Raw genomic sequence first — 26,364 nt, forward strand, 5'->3', positions numbered from 1 at the left:
AAATCTACGTATATTTCCAATGTACAGCTCGCGTACAAACTACACACAGCTGTAAAAAATAATAAATATAGAAAATAATAACTATAGAAAAACAAATTAACACACAATACTAGACTACCACACGACATTTACATAAAATACTGTTTCATAGACACTCTTCTGTTATACCTAATCTTGACATTACTCGTGTATGTGATTCACTTGATCGTGCCATGTTTTCATCGGGCATCTCCGACTTCTTCTATCATCAACATTTAAGTCATATATTTTCGTTACACTCCTTTCTTCGTTCATTCGTTCCTTTCTTAACCTTACCTACAGTGCTAAGAAAAATTGAAAATGCTCGGGCGAAGTCGGTTATACTTGATAAAATTTTTAAATAATACATATATAAGGAAGGAATTTTTTTTTAGTGATCGTAACTTGTATTTTTATTTAATAAAACAAAATAATTTTGTTTTAAAACCAAGAGTTTTTAATAATTTTTAGAACCAACCGGTTTCGCTTTACTCAAGCATCTTCAGGGTACAAATTATTATGTAAAGCGAAACCGGTCCAAAATATGTCAAACCAAAAAGTGATTGCTTTCTACAAATGTATGTATATGTATTTTAACTATAATAATATATGTATTTTTATTATTTCTATTTCTGATTCTGACAATTCGTGGTGAAAATCCACTACAATGACACACTGAAAAAAAAATTTTCCACTTATTTTGTAGAATAAGTAGAAAGTTTTTAATTTCCTCTGTTCTTAAGTAACCTCTTACTTCAGAGGTTTGATAAAACCGCCTTTCTACACAGCTCTTCTAACTAATTCTCTTCGATTAAAAATAATTTGAAATCTTTAACTAGGTATTTAAAAAAATAATCAACATTACATTCGATCTCAGTATGAGTGCAAAAACCGCATCAAAATATTATATCGATTCTTTTCGGGTAGAATCCATTCGATTTCTCTGTTGCCAACACTAACAAAAAATAATATAAAAGTAAGAAATAGCAGGCGACTTAAGCATTTTGAGCGAAAAACTGGTTATTATATTCCAATGTAGGTACACATAACATACTACATACCAGTTGCTTGCAGGATAATATCACTGGGTTTTCCAAATCGCCCCCACTCCTTCCCAGCCGTTAGTAATCCAAAATGGCCGCTACATGTAATACCAACCGCTGGCTAGTTTCCAGTCATTATCAAACCAGCTCTCAAACGTTCAACGTCTGGGAGACTGTCCAACCTAATAATAAAAAATGTTGGTATATTAATACGAAATAATAGTAACACCCATTCGTTTATTTGTTATTGTTTTTGAATGATTCCGTGATAAAAACAAAATTACTCTAGTGTTGTTATTGTGAAAATCAGTGAGTAGGTACTTGACACCTACTATTTTTGTGTCGTGTGAACTTTTGAATATTATAATATCGAACATGACGACTTATAAAGTGACGTTTCTAATAATGGCGGGTAAATATCTTTTGATTTTATTTTATTTCACTAATTATGTTGAATTATTTGTTGCTCTATAATTATTTGTTGTCGCCATTATAGCAGCAAAATTTTACGCATTTTCCGGTTACTTCAAAAAGAAGTCCTCCGTTTTCAAGATTTCCGTATTTTATTCTATGTTCGTTATTTAGAGAGGTTTTTTTGCAGTTTTATATTGGCTAACATATAACATATCATTCAATTAGTGATGAACAAACAACAAAACAATAAATGTTAACAATTGTGTTTCGCAATGATATAAGTGTAATGACCTAATTTGAAGGAGACTTTCATAAGTGTACTTTTTTATTTAACAGTGTTTCAAATACTTCTATATGCGCGTTCACAGTGAATTCTTCACATTAATGCAAATAAAAAAATGTTATTTAATTTGTGTAACGATCCGCAGCCGCGTTTTATCTCTGGCCTCTTGAAAAGATTTATAATTAAAACAAGTTGACCTCGAAGGTCGATATCTCCTTGCTTATTTAAACTAAGTATCTTAGAGTTGAATCTGGTGTCAATTTTTTTCTTTCGTTAAATTAGAAAAGCGTTAGTTACATACCCAACTGCTCCCAACCGCCTGGAGCCAGTGAGACTATGGCATTCTGAAGGTAGTAGGGAGGGCAATGGAAAGGTGGGGAACTACCTGGCTATTCAGATCTGGTCACCAAACACAACTAAAGCCATTTCAAGCAATGTTTCAATTCTGAATGGTGATTGCACCAGGGCGATACTGAGAATATCTTGTAATCTGGAACGTGCCGCAAATACACTCCACATTATTTAAAAAAATTAAATTGTGAAATAACACACATCAATCAAATAAAATTTACTTGCGCACGCCGGGATTTGAACTCACAACCTCAGAATTGCTAGTTGAGAGCCTTAACGCTTCTAAATTGTATTTGGTAGGCATGGAACCCGTGCCGAGGAGCAGGTTTTTGTTCTTCCATTTACAGCGATTGCTAAAACCCCTAGTACACTGGGCCAATGTTGGCACCGATTTGCGCCAAGTGGTTTTGTACACGTTGTGCCAGCGCATTCGCCCGAGGTAGTATAGTTCAGATCAGTAAACGATTCATAAGAAAAAAAAAATTAAAACGTAATGTAAAAATGTGCATTTTTAAAGAACTTTGCGCTTGGAACAGTCCAATTTCTGAAAAATTGATCTCTTTCAGAGCATCTTAACAGACAGTTATTAAAATTGTATGCAGTATGTATTTTGTTCATACGCATATAAAGTTGGTTGTACAAGTATAACAAGTTTTTGACTATCCTAACCAATAATGATAACCTTCATTCTTAGAGGGGCCTTCTGTACGTCAATTTCAGATTAAAATAATAATATAAGACTTATCTGACTGTTGAAGCGAGGCACCTTTAGATTTATAATAATTATTGTTGTTATTTTAAACAAAAATACGTTATTACTGCCATTATCTGTATACTGTTCTAACGATAGTATATAATATTTGATATTTATACCAATTTGTAGCTGTAGCAGATATTATATCTGTATTACTTAGGACGGGTTGATTCGGAAAATTTGAACAATTGATCAAATTTCAACGTTCATTTTCGGGTTCTGTTAAAGTTCTATTCAAGTTCTGTTATAATAGCATTATAGGCTAGTTGCTTGACAGAACTGAAACAGAACTTGAAAATCAACTTTTAAACTTAAGAATTGTTCAAAACAACCCGTCCTTAGTTATTTTACCCAATAGGTAATTAATCATAATTTATCTGCACTTCCTGTTGTTAGTATTCAATTTCTTATTCGCAATATTTAGCCACGATCATCATTCATCGTTGTTTTCGTTTACTTTACCTTTTATATCTCAGTTCTTACTTAATTTCATCCTATACAGTCACGTTTCATAGGTTAAAAATATCTACATTTACAAAGCCGACTGTCAGTGTCGGGTTTTTCTTAGTCTAATCAGTTTTGTGCACATATTTATCATGTCTTCTGACCTTAAAATATAGAAACAGACGAATATTTTAAAATATTGATATATTATGTCATTCGTCGACTTTTCTATTTACGGCTTAATTCTAAAGTAGATACCTACTTACATAACGTGTTATTATTGAAAACAGGCCTTGGAGATGGTCAAAACTTAGAATACAGATTTCGAGTGGGCAAGTATGTAACATGCAATTATTGAAGTTAAAAGATAAGGTCAGAGTTTTTTATATTTCAAAACTAATTCTATGACAGCATGCTTCGGTATTAAATTACGTCGATATCAAATATTAGTACATACACTTTCAAATTTAAGGTGGTAATTATATACACATGTTCACTTCTGATTGCCAGAGCTAGGAGTATTATTCAAGCAAATTAAATTCTTACAAAACTTAGCAATTTTGTACTTATGCTCTTATATTTTAACTGGTTCTGATTTGAATGTGTACTTTTTCAAGAAAGTTTAAATGAGAAATTTGCTTTAAATCGATGGGAATTCGGAATGCAGTGCTTAAATAACGATTAGACTCCATTATTCCTACTGATTTCTATTAAGAAATAAATATCAAATAAAGGTAGGTAAGTAATTACCGTATTTATGTTGTCCGATACAACACGATTGCTAAATTATTTCTAGTAGATTCTTGTTAAACTTAATAACCTTTGTCCCATTTTCGTTTTAGCAAGTTGGTTATTTTTGATGTCGGTATAATTATACTTTTAAAATTGAATCCAATCAATTAATCTTATAAAATTCGTTACACTAAGTTAATACGCTTATTCAATTCTTGCACAAGCGATTTGCAAAGTATAAATAACATACTCAAGATCATTATCATTTCAAGCACAAATAACCTTGGCTCTCTGGAAAAACCCAACAGTCGCCGGAACAATATTATTTCCTGAACTTTAGGATTTATTTATTTTATTTGCAAAATAACCAACGGACGATGATAATAAATACTATACCTACGTACCCACTATAGGCGATATACTTCCTTCCACTTTAATTAAAGTTGTTTCTCCTATGTAACTGAACACTTGTTACTTTCCGAAATGGGGACGGATTAGAGACTAATTTGTTTTGATTTTGTGCTCCCCTTTTGAAGACAGTTCCATTCCACTAGATATTCGGAATGTATAGCTGAGTAGTGACCCTTTAATCAATATTATCAATGTTATATTTTGACGGCTTCCGTGATCGAGAGGTAAAACTCTCGACTCGATCCGAAGGCCGCAGGTTTATTTTATTTGATTGATATGTGTTATTTCACGTTTAAATCATTTAAAATAATATACCTGAAGTACATATTTGTGTACGTACATATTTTATAAGATAAAAAACGTAATATCCACTAGGCAGGTAATTTATATACACTAGATCATGCATGCCCAAACTGCGGTCAAATTAAAGATTTTGTGAAGCCCAAATTAAGTTTTTATGTTTTGGTACTCATACAAAAAATATTGTTCACTTAAATTTAACACATTATTCTCACAATATTCACTGGATGGCTCAGTATTTTTTTGGCCCAACATACGATTTGGGTTGGGGTACCCCTGCATCAGACAGTTATGTATAAGCACCTACCTACTTCTCATAAGGTAAAACGGTCGTTTCAAAATCATTTAATAATTACCAAAATATGGGTTAAGCGCACGGAGGTCTTTCCTCCATAGTTAAATGGAATTTTCCCAATAGCCAGCTGAGGTAATGAAGCCCCTTTTGAACGGGGTTATTATGATGTTTGCCTTTATAAGTAATTATGATGTTTGTCTGCACAAAATTTATTAAAGTCAGACGTTTTCACAAGTTGCGATTTTAGGCACTCCATGATAGTGAGATTCGGAATAGCAAAATTTGCGAAAACGGGGGTCTAAGAAAAATGTAAGCATCGAAAAGTAAAATCAAAGCATAAAACCTACTTTTGTGCTTGTGTTAGTCATTAAATTATTTTGTGTTAGTCAGTAAATGATTTTGTGTTAGTCAGTAAATGATTTTGTGTTAGTCAGTAAATGATTTTGTGTTAGTCAGTAAATGATTTTCCGAGGTATTCTTTCTCAAAATTGGAAAGCAATACAAAAATTTTCCTTTGTGAAATATTATTTGTGAAAGTCTTTATGGATATCTAGTAAGAAATGGTTAAAATAAACATATTGGCCAAAGGTATTACTTGTATGTGGCTATAAATGAATCTAACTCCACTTTGTGGCATGAACCGGGTTGAATCGAGGTGATAAGTTGTGAGATTGTGGCTTGTAGTAATTAAATTAGTTTACTTAATTACAATTTAGAGCAATAATTGCGGAGTTAATTTAACGTACGGTATCTACCATTTTTAACATATATATATATAGTATTCTCGGCAAACCGTTGTGTTGCCCCTGCAGGCCCGTTACGAGGGCGGCGGAGCCAATGAAATATGAAAGCTATGCGTTTTGTGTGTCGGTAGAAATAAAGACTTTTTCTTTTTTCTATCATCTATGGTCATACCAAAGATAGTTTTATTAAAAGCTGTGCTAATTTGCTGTTCTAAATTATTGCTCTGATGATGTTCTTATGGAGAAAATGAGTGATTTAAAAAATAAATCATTTAATTTACTTTTTTTTTTCTTTTGCAGCTGTGGCCATCTTCGCCATACCCACAACCGAATCGCAGGGTGTTCCAAAGCGGCCACTGTCTCTCACGCCCCAGCGGTATCCACAACCCGCCCGCAAGGACCAAGACTTCTCGGGCCCCTCTGCACATCCCCGGAGGTTCAACTACTTTGACCAGGAGCTTCTGAAGGCCGCCGCGGAACAGATTCAAGGAAACTTCATGATCTCCCCGGCCAGCATCAAGTCCACTATGGCCATGCTGCTGGAAGCTGCCAAAGGAAAAGCGGCCACCGAACTGAGGCAAGCCCTGAGACTGCCCGAAAATACAAACTCAGCGAGAGAAATGTTTAAAAGTTTCTTGACAACATCTAACGTAAGTATATGATTGGTTAAGTCTTTAACAGGTTAAGTCTTCAAGATCTATTATTATATCATTATTTGTTGTTATATCGTTGTTTCACATATCTGAAATGATTGTTAATTTTAATCTTACAATCATTTTAGCAATCTGAGGTCGAGTTCTTTCACAGAATTTGAACAATTTATCAAATTTCAATGTTAATTTTCAAGATCTGTGAAAGATCTATTAAAGTCCTGTTTTTTTATATCATGAGTCAGTTGCTTTACAGAACTGAAATAACAACAGAAGTTTGCTTTGATCCATCCATACTTTTTATCCAATCTATTTATTCCTGGGTGGGTGTTAATCTCATCATCGTCCCGGCGATTGTTTGCTTTTCAGATTAGTAACATTGCTTGAAATGTTTTTGCTATGTTAAGGGAACAGATCTAAAAAAGTTAGATAGGTCATTCTCAACCACCTTCTTCCTAAATTCTTTCCCTCCCCATTTTCTTCAAACTTGATCACTTTGAATTTTTCAATTCTTCGAATAGGGCATGTCGTAGTCCCATTTACTTCGGGCATTTGGACATTTTGTATTGGTCTTCCTATCGTTATATTTCCTTAGAAGGAACCCATAGATTATGTTATATATTAATATCTGTCACTCCGCTCTGTCTCCTTTTGAACCCTAGGCCACTAGGAAAGATTGTGGTTAATTCATGGCCGTTAACTAACTATTCACCCCTTTCTCTTTTCTTTTTTAAGTTTGTCTTCAGCATCTAATGAAATTGTTATTTTACAGCCACGGTCCGATGGATTAGTTTTGCAGAGTGCCAATAGGATCTTCCTCAACAACCATTTGACTCCCAACCCCGAATATCAGGATATTTTGAAGAATTATTACAAAGCAGACATTCACAGCACTAACTTCGACAATCAACAACAAGCTGTGGAGGAGATCAACAGTTGGATAGCCTTTGCCACCGACAACAAGATCAAAGATTTCATTAGCGGTGGTGAGTTGGAATTTCATTTACAAATTTAATTCGTTTAGAAAAAATCTTTACAGTAAAACAGTTATCATATTGATTATTATTATCTTATGGGTTCACGTAAACATCGTGTCTTCGAATAATTATATGCAATAATTAGTCGCCTTAAATATCAATACAAATTGAAAATATCTTCCGAGTAAAAATAAATGCCGCCAACGGGAATTGAACTCGTGCCTTCTGATGTCCGGTCAGGTGCTCTGAAACCACTGAGCTATGTCGGCTTATTTCCAACCCGCCAAATGATTTAATATGTACTAGTACCTCAATCAACAATTACTGCTTATTATATTTTTCCACCTGTAAACAACCCACTTTATTTTTGTAGAAAAGGCTTTGTTAGTGCTAAATTTCTCACTATATGGCGTCGAGGCATATAATATCTTCATTTATTGGTGAAATATTTTTGACTTGTCAAATATTAGTATTTTTTTAATGAAAAACTAATGTTTATAAGACAAAGTTTTATGCATAGCATAGAGCATAAAAATAATTATAAGCAATTATTAGTCGCTTAAATTATTGCTTATAATTATTTGTTATCCTTTTTGCTAAGCATAAAACCTTGTCTTATAAACATTAGTTTATCATTAAAAAAATAATAATCGTGTCTTCGGTTTGCACTGGAAAAGTATAATAAGACGACATAGGTTTAATGGACTGTCTTTTTGCGTGTTCACATTCTGATTAAAGTGGTCTCGAGCATATGTACATTGTACATGCAGAGTGTGTAAGAAAAAGAATTAGTGTGCTTACTTATTTTAAGCCTTACATAATTTTACATAACTGATACATAACCACATTTAGAAAAAAATGAGTATTGCTGATTTCATAAAATACTGATAAAAAAAATGATTGCAGTGGATTGCAATAAACTTTTAGTACATTAATAATATATCGGAACACGTGTTCATGCACCAGCGTTTGTTCTGTAAATTTTACTGAAGCTCCAACCTATTGTTATTATTTTGATAATATCAGTGAAAAACTTTCATTTACATTTTTATTTATACAGAAGATTAGTAACTTCAACATATTTTACTTACAGATACTTCAACAGTAGTTTCAGCATACTAATGATAATGCTTCGAGAATAGTTTTAAGGGAATATGTTGAAACTACTGTATATGTACTTATTAATTCGACAGTCATTTTAACATACTATATTCGATAATAATTTCAACACGCTATTTATACTTCTCCACTAATTTCTATTTAATGATTATACTTAATAGCAATTTCAACGTACTTATTATTCTTCACCGTAAATTATACAAACTATATGTACATCGACAATACATAATTTCAACATAAGTTTTTATTATTTTTTAAAGTAATTTCAACAAGCAAACTATATTTCTACATAAATATCAACTTACCTAGTATTTTTTTTATTTCTTTTATATAATCAATAATATTATTTTTAAATTTATAAAAACAGTTTATTTATAAACAAGTTCTATGTAATTATTAAGTTCTGCTATTTAATTACATAGCAGAACTTGTTTATAAATAAACTGTTTTTATAAATTGAGTAATAATATTATTGATATATAAAAAAGTAGTTTTACAAATTAAACTTGAAAACAATAAATTAATTACCTAGTATTCCTAATTTTTCTATTTTGAACAAAAAATTTAACATTTTTATTTTTTTATTTTATAAAGATACTGATAATTTATAGTTATACTAAGCCGAACATATGGTTTTTTAGCAGTTGCCTATAATATTCATATATCTGAACTTCAAAAGTAACTGAGTGTTATTATTTTAATGGTAATTTCGAAACATTTTATTTTTGACGGTATTTACACCACTGTGATTTTATTTGAACAGTAACAACAACAGCAACTAACTGATTTTATTTGAACAGTAACAACAACAGCAACTAACTGATTTTATTTGAACAGTAACAACAACAGCAACTAACTGATTTTATTTGAAGAGTAACAACAACAGCAACTAACTGATTTTATTTGAAGAGTAACAACAACAGCAACTAACTGATTTTATTTGAAGAGTTACAACAACAGCAACTAACTGATTTTATTTGAACAGTAACAACAACAGCAACTAACTGATTTTATTTGAACAGTAACAACAACAGCAACTAACTGATTTTATTTGAACAGTAACAACAACAGCAATTAACTGATTTTATTTGATCAGTAACAACAACAGCAACTAACTGATTTGGATATTTTATTATTTTTTCAGGTGATTTTGATCAGGCTACCATCATGATCATGGCCAACGCCCTCTACTTCAAGGGGAAATGGCAGGTTGCTTTCGAAGCAGATGCCACTCGCGAGAGATCTTTCCGCACCGAGTCGGGGACCCGCGCCGTCAACATGATGGAAATGCAAGCCGATTTCAACTTTGGATACATTGAAGCATTGAACTCCAACGCTATTGAAATCCCTTACAAGGTTAGTTATTTTTTTACGTGAATAGATACCACAGAAGAGGCCTTTTGCTCACAACGAGCCAGTGGGTCTTTGGGTTTTGCCACCCCCATTTTGGGGTATGTTGTGAGGCTAGGGTAGTGAAGGAGACCATTTTCATTTCAGAATAACGTTTCTCATAATAGCAACAAGAGATATGGGCCAGCGACTATCAATATTAGTATAAAAACGGACGCACCAAAGTGTCGCCAATATCGTTCACACAATACTGAAAATTCCGTCAACGCACAGCGGCGGCCACACCGAAAGCATAACTTTCACTGGTTCCACTTTTTTGATTGTCCATCATCACATTCATTACACCATTTCTACAAAAGTACACTCTCTAACCTTGAATCAAACTCAAGCCTGTAAGGAAAATTAACTAAGAACTTTTCTTCACAAATTGATTATACACAGCCAATTTACCGATTGTTGTAAAGTACTGTAGATATTATACTGGTACTTTACCTATCGGAAATTAATTACAAACAATTCTGATTCAACGACTTCCAAACGCATTTTTATGAACTAACATTAATTTAATTTGATTTTCTTTCCAGGGTGACAAGTTTTCCATGCTGATAATTTTGCCAAAGGAGCAAGGAGATATCAGCTCCGTTGTGAAAGATCTGACCCATGTCAATTTCAATGATATCCTGAACCAAATGTCCGAGTCTGAAGTGCAACTTTCTCTTCCAAGATTCAAGATCGATTTTGAAACAGAACTTATTCCGCTGCTCAAGAACGTAAGTGTTTTCGATACATGTACACAAACAATTGAAATTATTTTGTTTATAAACAATAATTAAAAAAATATCACTATGTTTAAAACAACTTCATGAAATTCTTTAATTTGAAGACAATTTGTTATCATTTTTATGTAGGTGCTGTTTCAGTTAACATTTAAAAAACGACAAGCATATAATGAAATTCTAGCATATATTACACACAAAAAATTAACTATGAATGGCCACGTTTTACTTAATAAAATTCTCGATGATTTCTGGGTTTGTCTCACAAGTATTTAAATTAAACTCCAGGTCAACAAAACGGAATTTATTGTAATAGATATAATTAGCTCGGATATAAATTAATCTGCTAGTATTTATTACAAACTCAATCTCTGCATTATCGACAGCTATGTGCAATCTATGGATAACTTCTTAAACTACTATCTAGTGACATGAATGAGTAACCTCTTAAACTTTTATGTAGGATATCAGAATTAATTTGTTTACTATTATTTAAGAGATTAATAAAAGTCAGATTCATGTTGCGTTTTCTGCATTCTTTCGATTCTACATCTCTTCAGCGTTTTTCACTTTTGTAATGGATTTTGATTTTGTTCTAGGTTGGAATCAGCGAAGTGTTCACACCCAACGCCAACTTATCCAATATTGTTATCGGAGGTTTTCAGAACCCGCAGGTGAACAGTGTGATTCACAAAACACACATTGAAGTCAGCGAGAAAGGGGCAGTGGCAGCAGCAGTCACCGGAGCCGTGGTCATCCCTCTCATGGGAACCACCCTCGAGATCATGAATATCAACCACCCCTTCTTGTTCTTCATCAGAGACAAAACCACGGGAGCTATTCTTTTCGGAGGACGAGTCAACGAACCGACTCCTTACCAGAGAGCTCAAGGCCAGGGATCGGCAGGGCGCAGGAGCACTACACAGCAACCATTGAACAGACCGAATCCATCTCAGAATGTTCAATACAGACCTACTATCTTAAAAAATCCTGGATTGAATCAGCAAGATTCTTATAAACCCACAAACACATGGAATGGACAACAGTCAGCTGGCAAAGTTCAGCAACAACTGCACTTTTCAAATGGTGGAGCCGAGAGTGACATAGGTAAGCCGGATCTGGGTGATGCAAACATTATTCCATTTTCATCTCAATCATCCGGGCTTAACATTAATCATGCTCAACCCACTCCTTCTACCCGGAGACCTTTAGACTCGGTAGTGCATTTCGTCTCGGACTCAAGCACACTCTTGGACCTATCCTCAAATCAACAAACAGCCAAGAATCCAAGCGATGACTCTATAACGTTCGCTGACAGACCGCAAACATACTAAAGTAAAACTGATTGTATGCGGTTGAACGTATCGGTTGCCCTTTCACTAGTTAGTTCTTAGCCGAATTGTGATATTATGTAGCCTGCAATGCTTCTGCCAAACAGCTGTTGATGACTGATACCAGGGAGATGTGTGAAAGGGAGAGATGCAGTTGAAGATATGGAATTATCTTAAACAATACCCCAGTATTTTACTTTAGCCGTTATTGTACAATACATATTCTTTACCTTGAATAATGGCACTTTTCGCTTTTGCTAAGTCAAAGTGCTACCGACATTTTGAATGTACCTTGTATGAAATATACAAGCAAACTATGAATGTGGATGGACGTGTGAGAGAAGTATGGTTGTGAAAGTAAAATTGTGCTTTATTAATGACTTTTCCTTTTGTCCATACACAAATAATATAAAAACACTATGTATATTTTTCAACAGACTGACAGAACTCCCGAGTTTTAGCCTTAATTTTAAGTTTATTTATTTCTGCAAAAGGGTTTCGATGTCTTGTAGATTAATTGATCAATTTATTTGAATATAATAATTGTTTCAGTATTCCGCTAGAGATTATGATATGTTTCTTCAAACTGTTCATAATATAATTATGGCACGCTTTGTAAATAATGTTCTTGAATGCCTTGATTATTACCCGACTAAAACTCTTCTATTAAATAGTAAATAATGTTAGCCCTGTGCTGAGAATTATCCCTGTGATCTAGATAATATTATGTTTATTAAATAAATTTATATTTCATCGTATTTAATGCTTTTTCTTCCCATTTTCCCGCTAATAACAACTGGTACAACAAACTATATAAAACATTTTACTCTAACAAACGCACTTCTTATATTATTATTATGCCATACGGTGAAGAAAAACAAATAAATACTACAAATAAAAGGGATGATTTATTTCTGTGCGCGAAAGAAAAAGTGATGAGATATAAAAAAAACATTCTTCTGTTAAATTCCCTTAAATTATCTATGGAAGAAAAATTTAAAAAAATATATTTTATTGTGGTCAAATGACATATTAATAATTAAAATTTGAATTTTTTAAATTAAAACAAGGACAAACATTCTGAACACTGATTTCATTAGAACTTATTTTACTCATCTGTCTTTTCACTTCGCGCACAGAATAATTATAATTGGTGCTTTAAATCCTGGAAAAATAACAATCACACATTCTGCACTACTTACTTAATCACTAACATTTTATGAAAAATAAAGAATATAAAATTTCATCTTAAAATAAAAAAAAGGTACAATCCAAGATATAACAGCACGTACCCGAAGGATTTCAACCAGAGATTCCTGAGCATATTTGGAGTAAAAAATGGAGATTGTCATTTTGCTGTCATTTAAATCACTCATCGCAACTGAATAGTTGTGTTTAGCCTAGCGGGTCACGTGATAAGCATTCCTTCTCGTTCCAGCAGTAAACTAACAGGTGAGAGAGAACGTTCATCACATGATCCCATCGCGACGCATAACAGTGTGATCAGTAGCGACGTGTGATAGAAACATATATTTTTTATGTTTTAGTTGAACAACAATAGTAGTAGTAGTTTTATACTCCATAAACGATGGTTAAAATCCTTCGGGTACACGCTGTTTCATCAGATCGATGCAACTTCAAAATATGAAATGTTGAGGACAGCCCAAAAACTAGCGACACAAATTTAGCAAATCCTTTTTTTTCTATCTTAATCTTAATATTTGAGGAAATTGAGAGATTTGATAAAAAACATCAATTTTAGGCTCTCCTGAACATGTTTTTGATGCGTCCGTGAGCTTCTCGATTACAGATACAGTGGTACCTCGACATACGAGTTTAATTCGTTCCGCAACTTTGCTCGTATCTTGAATTACTCGTATATCGATGCAGATTTCCCCATACAAAACAATTAGACTACCATTAATCCGTTCCAACCCCCAAAATGTCACCCCAGTTATTTTTGTTACGTGGTTTTGAATAATAAAAACGTATTTATAAATGATAAATATTTATTGTACAAAAACAAAAAAGAGAATGTAAATAAATAAATTAGATATCCTTACTGGTCTTTGCCTTTTTCGCTACATTTTTCTCGCTTTCACCTGTAGGCCATTTAGAAAAAAACATGTCCAAGGAGGTTTGTTCCTTCCTCCCTCTCAGAATGTTCCGGAAATGAGTTAGGCAAGTGTCATTAAAAAGATCAGATGCACGACCTGTTGCAACTTTTTCTGGGTGTTTCTTTTCCACGACCTGTGGAACTCTCTCCCACATTCCTAAGATCTCCTTTATCTCACTTGTAGAAATAACCTCCTCCTCCTCTGACTCCTCGAAACCAATTTCTTGCATAACATCCGTATGCTGCTGTGACTGTAACTCTTGTATCTTCTCAGTCGTCAGTTCCTGGGTGTGCTCCTCGACGAGTTCGTTCACGTCTCTCTCTTCCACCTCTAGACCCATGGATTTCGGCCGACCTGCTAAACCGAACTCGTATCTCAAATTTCGCTCGTAACTCAAAGCAAAACATCACTCGCTCGCCGGCTCGTATCTCGAAAAACTCGTATGTTGGGGCACTCGTATGTCGAGATACCACTGTATTAACTTGGGTAAAATAAGTTTTCTATCCAAACTTTTTTTTTCTAGCTTTATGGAGTTTAGGACATTAATATTAAAAAAAAAATGCATTACTATAATAATATTTACATTTATTAAATAATTAGTATTTTATTTTATTTCTTTGTCACTGGAATAATAGTTTTTTAAACGTTTTGACTGAGATGTGAGTCATAATTTTGGAAATAGTGAATAAAAACTTTTTTTAAATTATTATGCTCGATTTATTACGAAAATAGGAAACATGTTTTTCTTGTTGTCAAATTGAAGTGCAACAAATATTTTTCAACTTAGTGAAACACCATCGCATTAAAAAAAGTGTATTGAAACAAATTTTAAACTTTATTCTACTTTGAATCAGTAGAAATAGATTTTGCAATTTTTTTTACAATTTGCATGTGTGATAGGACATTTACTGAATAAAAATATCAACGATTCAGAATTATCTTAACCTTTTTCAATGAATTCCAGTGGAATATATATATCACTGTGCCCTTAAAAATACGTAACAACAAATGTAAATTTTCGATATGTTTTTTGTGGAACATATCTAAACGGTTCAGTTAGACCCTGACTTCAAAGAATGTCTTCTTGTGAAGTATTCACATAAAAATCATGATTATGGAATCCTTAAATGGGGTAGGTACGTTGTGAGGCTTAACGGAGTAAGGAAAGGAAAGAGTTGGGAAAGAGGAAGTTTACGAAGTATGTTGCTATTCAGATCTGGTAACGAAACACGGCTAATGCCATTTCAAACAACCATTTTGATCAATGCTGCCCTCAGCGTTGGCGAATCCGGGTCACAAATCATTATAAATCATACAGAGGCGCTACTACGTACAAAAAATATGAGTTCCTCTGTAAGCACGTGCGAGTGGTGAGCGGAGACCGGGTTCGGCAATTTACGATGCCGGTCTTTAGCCGTTACAAGGAGGAAATTACCCCCAACTACGTGGAATCACTTTTTTCACTTTGGTGTCTCATCTAGATATAATAAATACTTCAATGTTACTAACTGTTGACTATACTTCGGAGACAATATTAGGTCATTAGCAAACATTGACTCCAGTTTACAGCCAGTTTTATGCAATATTATTACAGCCGCAAGTATTAACGTTCTTACACTGTGCTAAAAATACGCAAAGGCTTCTCAGGTGTACTTAAAGTGTAAAAAGTTTGTTGGCTAAATAATAAATGCAACAGTAATGACTAGGTATATCTGTGTGGATTGTATTCATGTCATAATACGATATATATAATTTCGAGATTTCATCGTTCAAAATTTCCTGCTCCCTCACGGGTCGGTAAGGAATCGGCAAAAACCTGGCGCAGTAAGAATGCGGGCAATGGAATTGAAGTCGATCGGTAAGGACCGGAATGTCAGTGACCGGCCTTAGACGCAATATATTAATTTACATACACATATTTATATACTAATAAAATTATATTATTTTCTGAACGTTAAAACAAACGTCTCAAAAATGGTAATAGGGTTATAGTGTCTCAAGCGTGTCGTCAACTCCATCTAAAATATACAACAAAAAAATCTTTCAACAAAATTACATTACCGGAACTATAACCAACTTATGCAAGTACCTGAAATACATAACACGTCAGCACAAATACAATGCATTTACCTAGCTCCTGAAATGTTTAATAGTCTTCCTGATAGCAAAAACCGAAACTCAATTCCACGCTTTCGAAACACAAATGACTAGGAGGATCCTTACAAATGCAATCTGCAATATATTTCAATCTCAATACCTGTACATTCTACACTCTAAAGACTTAAACAACCTTCATACATGTTGTTGAATAATGGGTTTCCACGGATTCGAACCGCCTACAGAAATCAAATATACAATATTCACGATTACCGGGCTAGCTCAAGCAGGTTTCGTGTCTACAGTTCGTTTGTATGGAGAGAGAACAGCCGCCTCCTATAGGTTGATAGAACAAGGGGTTTCTTGGAAATAAAAAAATCTTATTATGGTGCCACAATGTGATCTATTCTAATGTTTCCTTAAAACTATAAATGTATTTATCTACAAATATTTTCTTATACATTATATTAAGAATGTTTAATTGGTAGAACCTACACACAAGCTGCCATATGACAGCTTTGTGGGACTACCCTAAATTTGTACAAACTTTTTATTTAATAAATAAAAATAAAGTAAAAATATTCCGTACCTTCGTACAGTGCAAAAATGTCAAAGTATTTTTTATATTTGTTTTCAATTTGTGTGTTTTGAAATTTACAGCTGCCACAATTTATTAAGTTATTTATTCATTTTCGGTAAATCGACAGTTTACATTTAATCAGTTTGTACATATTACATGTAGTAAAATGAAACCAATTATGGATTTCCTCCTTGTGACTTTAACTGAGACAGCATAATTTGGAATAAGTTATTTAAATTTCTGAGAAAGGAATATGAATTAAAAAATTTATACAAAAAAAGATTACATAAAACGAAAATTTTACAAAACAATACATTTATAGCCATGGAGAGAGGTTATAGATATAAACCAAATCATAATAGAGATATGTACAATAGAGACATAAAAATTATTCACAAACCATCAGAGAAATATTTTTTTAAGGACCTCTTCTATTTGGTAAGTTCGCAACTGAAAATATCAACCTTAGATAATACGCTATTGTAATTATTGCATAGTCTGTTCAAGCAAGAATTCTGCTTAAGTTGAAAATTAATAACTCAATTGAAAGTAAATATTTTTAGTAGGTTTCCAAATAATATCATAATAAAATAAAGTACTAAACAGTTTATTGTCTATTTTGTGAAAGAATGTTCGAATAATATTTATATTTTCCGGAGTAATATGGTATTTTAAATGAACGCAGAGAAAACGAAACATTTAAAAATTATAAAAAAACAAACATTCCATGGTTACTAATATTTGAAAAACTCCTACCACCATAATTATAGGCGGAAAATGTTTCTTGTGCAATGATTAATATACTCACCGGTCTTATGCTACACGTCGCTTACGATTGCTTTGTTAGTTTCCCATAATTCGTGATACGGTTCTCGCCTTGGTTCTGAAATATATACGCAGCATTGCACAGTCAATCGCATCTTTGTACGCTGCAAACGGTGATTTCACTGGGTAGTTTGACTGCAAAAAAGTAAACAAGGCTGTGTAATATGAAGTCGTAGTTATTCTAATTCTTTATGGGAAATGAAAGGTGTCATCCTAGGCGCGGAAATGAGCAATCTGATATTATGTTGCCTGAGAGACCTGAAAATTTCGCGCTTCCGATACCTAATTTCGTCATTTTTACAAGATCATCGTGAAATTGGCAATTTTGGGACAAAAGCGAATTTTAAAATAAAACAGTAACATTAGAAACAGTAGGATATTGCATCAAAGATGATTTTTATAGAATCTTGTGAGCATTATAACAATGAATTTAAAAAAATATATATGAAAAAAAAACTTGAAGAAAATAGAAATATTATTTTAGGAGTAAATCATATAAAAAATATTGCCGTTAACCATAATTATTTATTTTTTAATGATATTTATTATTAAAAAAATACTTTGAAATTCAGTTCTACAAAATAAACTTAAAAATAATAATTATGTAAATATGCAACAAAAAACTGTGTGCACAATTTTGGTTGAGTAATCTGTTAAATTGTTACGAGTACTTTAATATTTTTTAATGTTCATTTCCCGACCACCATACGATGTGTGAATCGAAATTAAAAGATTTTCGACAGTGTTCTTCGTTTAATAACGCGCCTTGTATATTATGTAAAAATCCACAAGTTAGCATAATGGGAGAGATTCCCATATCAATATGGTGAAAGCTGTTGGCCCCGTCGAAATATGTTTATTTTATGTTATCAGATATGTATGTATATTTAATAATTTACTTTTTATTACATATTTATTCTTATTTAAAATATATCAATGTCATTCTTTTTACTGTTATAAAATTTGCTATTGAAATCGTATTCTATAATATAAACAATAATACTAACATTATTGTATTATAAGTACCACTCATTATTTTATATAACTTTGTTCTAGAAATGAATATGATATTGAATTAGCTAGAAATATCAGTGTAATTAAACACATTATGTTTGCAGAAGAAGCACAACCAGCTACTACCACTTCAAGGTACTTCTTAAGAAGTCAGGTCATTGCCACTTCACCACCGCAACCCCAAGGGTGGCAGTTCCAAGATAACAATAGAGGAAAGTTTCGAGAAACCAACCAGAGGAGAACGATTGACCAGCAACACTACCAAAATGCTTATAGTCAAACTGAACAAAATAGACAGGAAGAAAACAGAATGAAAAACAGTCAAGTTTATCAACACAGACCAAATGAACATGAACAAGGGAGTAAAATGACATATACTCAAGTCACAAAACAACAGCCTTTATATTCAGAAAATCTTCAAGCCAATCAACCATCATATACGCCTCAAGCCAATCAACAATCATATAGGCCTCAAGCCAATCAACAATCATATACGCCTCAAGCCAATCAACCATCATATACGCCTCAAGCCAATCAACAATCATATACGCCTCAAGCCAATCAACCATCATATACGCATCAACCCTATTATACAGACACATCTCCGTATGGTAAGTAGTCTTCAGGAGAAAATTTTTAAATTTTCCTTAAATACATTAATTTTTTTCCTTTATTCTGTTGTTCTGTATGTAACTACCGATCTTTTATTTTTAAATCTCTTCTAATTTATTTTTTATAATATAACATTGTTATGTAATAAAGATGTGTTATTTGTTGTTTTAAAACGATTTATTTGTTAGACGACTGTTATGTTATTTATTAGCCGACTGTTATTTTTTGTTAGACGACTGTTATGTTATTATTCTTTTAAATATGTGCTTCTGATTTTAAAAACATCGTAAACAATTTACTTACCTAACCTTTATACAGTTTAACCAATAATTCATCCCAACCTAACAAGATCTAAAACCTGACCTAACTTAAACTAATGAACATGATCTATACAGTTTTGAGAGGGCAAGGTTAAACACACTGGGCACTTGTCTGTCAGCATCGCGTTCACATAAATACTATTATTTTATTTAATGATAAATTAATGTTTATAAGATAAGGTTTTATGCATAGCATAAAGGATAACAAATATTTAAAAAAAGGATTTACTCGGGAGATATTTTCAATTTGTATTAATATTTCGGGCGACTAATTATATTGCTTATAATTATTTGTTATCCTTTATGCTATGCATAAAACCTTGCCTTATAAACATTAGTTTATCATTAAAAAAATAATAATATTTCACAAGTCAAAAATATTTCACCAATAAATGAAGATATCATATTATGTCTGTACGCCATCTAGTGAGAAATTTAGCACTAACAAAGCCTTTCCTACAAAAATAAAGTTGGTTGTTTACAGGTGGAAAAATATAATAAGCAGTAATTGTTGATTGAGGTACTTAGTACATATTGAATCATTTGGCGGGTTGGAAATAAGCCGACATAGCTCAGTGGATGTAGAGCACCTGACCGGACATCAGAAGGCACGGGTTCAATTCCCGTTGGCGGCATTTATTTTTATTCGGGAGATATTTTCAATTTGTATTAATATTTCGCGCGACTAATTATTGCTTATAATTATTAGTTAAATACTAGCTGATGTTTACCCGGTGTTGCTCGTGGACCTATAAATGGATTGGAGTATAGTCATAGACATATGAATATTAGTAGACCTGCCCTAAGTGATTAAAAGCGTATTATCCCCACTCCCCATACCGGTTCCATTGGAGACGGCTATGCTCGCGTATGGCCTCAAGTGAAATTTGAAAACGTGACGTCATCATTCTTGTGCGAACTATGGTCGAGGCATCATCGGTTCATTTTTCGAAATAACACGGCAAAATGTTGACTTGTACTATGAAAACTTGTAAAAATAGATGTGAAAAAGAGAATAAACCCAATTGTCGTATTACATTCCATATATAAGCATTATTTTACTTTATTTTAAGCATATTCACATCGTATAATATGAATCAGTTGTTACTATCACACCGAGAAACGTCTGGACGCGAAACACAAAGCTGGTTGGTTGCTGGGAAGTAAATTATGAACATTTATAAAAGTGTCTTAACTAAATACTTAAACGAAATATTCTACTTTGAAAATAGAACCGAATTTTTTTGCAGAATTTGGACTTTGCAAATTTGTTCATAACGTGGCGAGTAATTTGCGCTCCCATGTAAAAATGTCTATTCATTCAAAAGCAGATTTTAATTTTAAGAAGTAAATGGTGATATTATAATGCGAGATGCCTATTTACTGTCAGATTGATTTATTGACGAATCACAGTCAGCCTTACGCCCTTCGTTCTTCAACAGTTGATTTTACCCCTCGCCATTATCTTCTCGTCTATTAATTCCTATGTCTGTGAGTATAGTTTTTTTGGGATATACAATTCCGTAGTACATTATTTTGATGTATCTCATAATGCTTAGCCAACTTTAGCAATGTAAGCGCCCGAAAATATTTTTTACAAAACATCAACTTTTCTATACTTTCTTTAAATATAATATGCATGTTTTTAATATTTAAACCTTTCGAAAAAAATATCTAAATGATAATGAAAACCCTATCCGTTGTGGAGTTTGGAAGAAGTAAGCCCACACACAGACATACAAGGACAGCGACTTTATTTTATACTATTAGATTAGAGATTAGAACGCTAGACGATAAAACCACGTGTTACTGTCGTTAACTCAAAGTTATGCTGAAACATCTTTGGCCGAAACACTTCGAAAACTTCGTTGAGTTTTCGGTCAAAATAATGGTCCAAATAGAAGATTTATTAAAAAAATTGAGGAAATTGGTTTTGGCACGTTTTAAGTAGATTTCACCCCTCCAAGGTCACAATACAAAATTATTTGCAAAAATAAATGTCTTTAAGTACTACTACTTGATTGACACCTGTTAACATTAATTAAAACATTGTAAAAATTTACACAACTACCATAAGTTAGCAACCTTGCACCGAATGTACACCTTTATTCAACCAATAACACCCAAATTACATTGTATGTAATTTAAAAAATATTAAAAAATCGAAATTGTTCAATGAGAAGATTTATCCACCGCTGGTGATCGTCACTAATTCATTACAAATAATAAGAAAATTAAGAAACAGTTTACACAACCTAAAAATCCTCTCATGGGATTTTACATGGTATCGTAAAATTCTTCTTCAAGCAACTTTAAAATTTAATCTCTCCTAAAGTGAGATTTTAGAACATAAATAATAAATTGTTATTAAATGATAACAAAATGCGTCTAAGTTATAGTACCAACCGCTTAAGAAAAATACTGTTAAAATATGTGCAAATAGTGTTGACAAATGCATAAAAAAATCGTTGTCAAAATCTCTCCATTGGCATTGGTGGTATTTACCGACATAGTAGTGATCCTAATTAATCATTCATGAGCCTAACTGTGTATTTTTTGCATGCGGCTTTTAGCTTTTAACTTTTGTATCGCAATTATTTCAAGATACTAAATATTTCGATGTGAAAATTAATGTTTTGCCAAATGACCCAACCCAAATTTAATTTCCAGGAAAATATAAAAGTCCTTCTATCAGAAGGCGCAGGCAAAACCTAGATTGTACTACGACACACTGTGAATTAAAAACGCTGCCTGTAAACGAAGCTGATCTGAGGCAATATCGGGAACAAGAACTAAAACAACACCAACAAAAACTAATATCAGAAGAAAATTTGAGACAACACTTGGAATATGAACTGAAACAGAAGCAAGAACAGGAGCTAAATCAACAACAACAGCAATTATTTTCTGAACAAATATATATACAACACCAAGAAGAAGAAGCGAGGCAAAAAGAAATTGATGCCGAGAATTTAAGGAAAAATCAAGAACTGGAACGAAGACAAATTGAAGCACAAAAACTAAACCAAGAAGAACGAGAACGACAAGAATTGAAAATAAAGCAAGAATTAGAAGACTTGGCAGTTAAACAACACGACGAAGAACTGAGGCGTCAGGAAGTGCAGGATGAACTTTTCAGACAAAACCAAGAACATGAATTCCAACAAAAAGTAGCAGAAGGAAAACTTTTGAATCAGCAAAAGAGCCAGGAATTAAAGCAGCTACGAGCGCAATCACTAGAGGAACATAATCACAGACAGCAGCTAGAACAAGAACTGAAGCAAAAGCAAGAGCAGGAGCGAATTGTACGACAACGCCAAGAAGAAGAGTTTCAATTGAGACATCAGCAAGAACAATTAATTTTAGAGCAACATTTGAGACTGCAGAATGAAACTCAACAAAAGGAACAGCTGATCCAGGAAGAAAACTTGAGAATACGGCAAGAACAAGAACTGAAACTAAAACAAGAGCAAGAATTGAAAAATCAAGCAGACAAGCTACAATATGAACAAAACTTAAGACAGCTCCAAGAAGCAGAGCAGAGACAAATTGAAGCCCAGGCTGAACTTCTAAGACAGATCCAAGAAATAGAATTGAGGCAAAAAGAAGCACAAGAACTCAAGTTAAATAAAATCCAAGGTCATCAGCAAGAACAATCTACATTATTAGAACATCAACAGATTGTGCAAAACCCACATATATCTGGTCATAATCCTGGGCAGTATACTGCTTTCAACCCTGGACAGTCTTCAGCTAACAATCCTGTTCAGTATTCAAATCAAAACCTTGAACAAAACTCAGATTTCGCACAACTCCAGGGACAACAGTATCAAAACCAACATAGTTTTGGACGTAGAGTGTAAATCACGAAAAACTTCAACCATTTTTAGTTTTTGTGAGATGTATTATTACTACTTACCGCGTTATATGTGTAGGTAAGTACACAACGTAAGGCTTAAACTCAAATTTAATATGTTTTTTCATGAAGAAATTGCGTTTATAATAAAATATACTAAATTACACACTACATTTTTCAAAACCGTTTATTCTATGCATGGCGTCATAAGTGTCCATGCGATTTAAACACATGATTACTTTTCATAATGTGTTTTGTTTTTTAATTAATATCTTACCGATTTAGCGACTTTATTAGAATATATTAACTGTAAATATCAAAGTTTTGTATTAAATCTGACCTTACTGCCAGTAACTATAGAATGTCTTTACATACAATGTTTATTGCTATTTTTTCATTAGACAGCACAAACAGATTTTGCTTAGAAGTTACGCGCAAAAAGGCTACATATACTCGTAGTTGTCCATGTAAAAAACATTCAACGCGCAAATCTAAACTCGTAACAATGAATGTTTGACCCTGTGAATTATTGATGGTCATTGAAAATGGCAGTTTTATTGGAAAATGCAGTCGTGTAAATTGAAACGGTAAATCTATTGGTTTTAAAGGTATCCAAAGAATTAAAACAACTTCTCCTGTTACACATCCGATCAGTATTGTACACTCTATTATGAATGTTTTCAAAGATTTTACCTAAAAAAGTACACAACACACACAACAACAGTATTAAAGTTTTGTAATAAAATAATAGGACACCCTACTTTCAATACCAATTTAAGCGGGCGGGAGTCCCGAGAGCTGCAAGGAATTGAGAAATTTTGTAGGAAAATGAACAGCCACTTCAAGATCGAGCACAGTGTCTATAGAGTAGTATGTTTGCGTCGTGCATCAATCGTCGAGAGAATCAAGTTATTTACCTTGCCTAATTGTTCGTTAATCGGTGACAGAATTGCTCTCTCCTTGAACGAATGTAAAGTCTTACAACTTATGTTATTAATAATTAACGACCAATTCTTGAAGGTCATTTAACTATTGGAAATTACCTTGAGAATTAATAAATTAATTTAAAATGGGTTGCTATCCATTTCAAATTTTGGGCAACAACTTTACAAAAAGCTTGTTTTTATGTTTAGAAAACAAAACTCTTATTTTTATGTTAAGTATCAATTTATTTACATATGGCTTATTTCATCAGTACGTGTACCTCTCGTCGCAACAGGAAAGATTTAACGAAAGTCACCCGAGAACAAAATTGTACATGTACAACAAAATCCACCCATGAGTGAGTTTTGATGGGCAAATAACGCATTGCTCAGTCTAATGCTTCTACGGAAACTTGTTCGACATGGGATCTTCATCCCAAACTAATAATGAGCAGTCACGTATCATTTTTCCAGTATTGCTTTGTGTGGAAAAACTTCAAACACTGTTAGTATCATCAGTAGCAATTTTTATCGGGAGTTTGAATGTTCGACTTCCTTACAAGCTGTTGTAGCTGCAATACCGGATGATACGATGGCTAATGCAATTTTACCAGTAGTTTTAACTTGGCTAAAGCAAATTGATTAAAAATATTTTTACCGAACCTCCTGGAGAATCGAGGAAAAATACTTTTCCTTAGTTTCTATTTATCTATCGATGTTGATCTTGAGCTACATCTAGTAACAGTTTTGACTGACCATAGGACGATGCTCTCGTGCAGATGTAACGACCAGATTGAAATTTCTCCACTTCATTTGGTGATTGTATGCTGAACGTAGCCCAATTGGTACCTTTTTTTATATGCACAATTATAACGCATTGGATTGATTTTATTGAACTACAAAATTCGACGTTAATGTGAGCGTCGAAAATTTTAATAAGTAGTGAGTTATAGGGAATGACCCCCCGGTTGTAAATTTCATGGTTTCGCACGGTGGTAGATTTCCCACCTTCGTCTGGCGACTGTCAACGATATTTAGGATATCTGCCATTGCTGGTAGATGTTTGACTCTGGAATGATTTCGATTTTTTTTAGTATATCTGCCTTCCCGCTTACATGGAGAGTTAGAATTTAAGGCTGCGCAAGGACCGTGAACCATGTGTTTTTTTATAATTTCGAACAGTGATGGATCTTATTCTTTATTCAGTAATTTCGCTGTAAATTTGATTCGGTCTAATTTTATTCATTAACCATACCAGCAGATGGAAATTTTGTAAGCCACGTTTCTGTCATTCTATAGTGTTCATGATGCATCACGGTGGACTAAATATATGAGCCTTATCTACGAGGTATAGAAGTTTGTGTATTTTTAAATGGAATACTCTATCCACCATATCGTCTTTATATTGTGGAGTTAAATTAGTTTTGATGTTTTCCTTGATGTCTGTTCAATTCCGTTTACATGTTGCAGTTATAAAGATATCAGGTTATCCACACTATCTGCCATAAGTCATTTCATCCTGCGATTTTTCATGCAAATATTTAGGCCCACCCGTGAACGATGAAGGTAGTATACGCAATTGTCTAATATCGCCACTGTTTTAATTCGACTGTAAAACATCCTGAACATGAACGTAATTTATGCATAATGATTGACTAAGTATTTCTTCATTAACATTTCATATCTAAGTCAGGGGTTTAAAATTGTTATGTCGCTATACGGTAACAATAGTAGTTCATTCATGTAACCGTTTTACATAGAGGTGCTCCACTAATCTGAGAAAAATTTTAATGGCGTATCCGTTTTCTCCTCAACACGGAATCAAAGGACAGTGTAAGTTGTCATAAGATCTGTGCAAACTCTGATATTTTTTTGCAAATTGTCATCACGGCTGCGCAATACAATATCTCTTTTATCAAATTGTTGACCAGCTGTCATAACAGCTATTTCACTTGTGGAAGGGGCTTTATAACGGCCGCTGTGTTCTCCAACAGGCATCATATTTGCATGGATTATGCAATTGAAATAT

At 33.2% G+C, this 26,364-nt stretch overlaps 1 protein-coding gene across 2 annotated transcripts; it reads left to right on the plus strand.

The window, feature by feature from the left end:
- The first annotated feature begins 1,185 nt into the window (after window positions 1-1,185).
- LOC149417405 (uncharacterized) lies at window positions 1,186-24,572 on the plus strand. Of its 2 annotated transcripts, XM_089640286.1 has the most exons (8): window positions 1,186-1,473; window positions 6,089-6,438; window positions 7,211-7,424; window positions 9,679-9,890; window positions 10,469-10,654; window positions 11,260-11,767; window positions 18,729-19,235; window positions 22,227-24,572. In XM_089640286.1, exons 1-8 carry the CDS (start codon window positions 1,437-1,439, stop codon window positions 23,417-23,419), a joined length of 3,207 nt encoding a protein of 1,068 aa, XP_089496412.1. In that variant the 5' UTR covers window positions 1,186-1,436; the 3' UTR covers window positions 23,420-24,572. The 2 variants fall into 2 exon arrangements, with proteins under 2 accessions (XP_089496412.1, XP_089496413.1); XM_089640287.1 differs by lacking the exon at window positions 18,729-19,235.
- Window positions 24,573-26,364: the final 1,792 nt, after the last annotated feature.

Source organism: Hesperophylax consimilis, chromosome 15, assembly GCF_061612785.1.
Source record: "Hesperophylax consimilis isolate HC1 chromosome 15, BYU_Hcon_1.0, whole genome shotgun sequence".
In the NCBI taxonomy this organism is placed as follows: domain Eukaryota; kingdom Metazoa; phylum Arthropoda; class Insecta; order Trichoptera; family Limnephilidae; genus Hesperophylax; species Hesperophylax consimilis.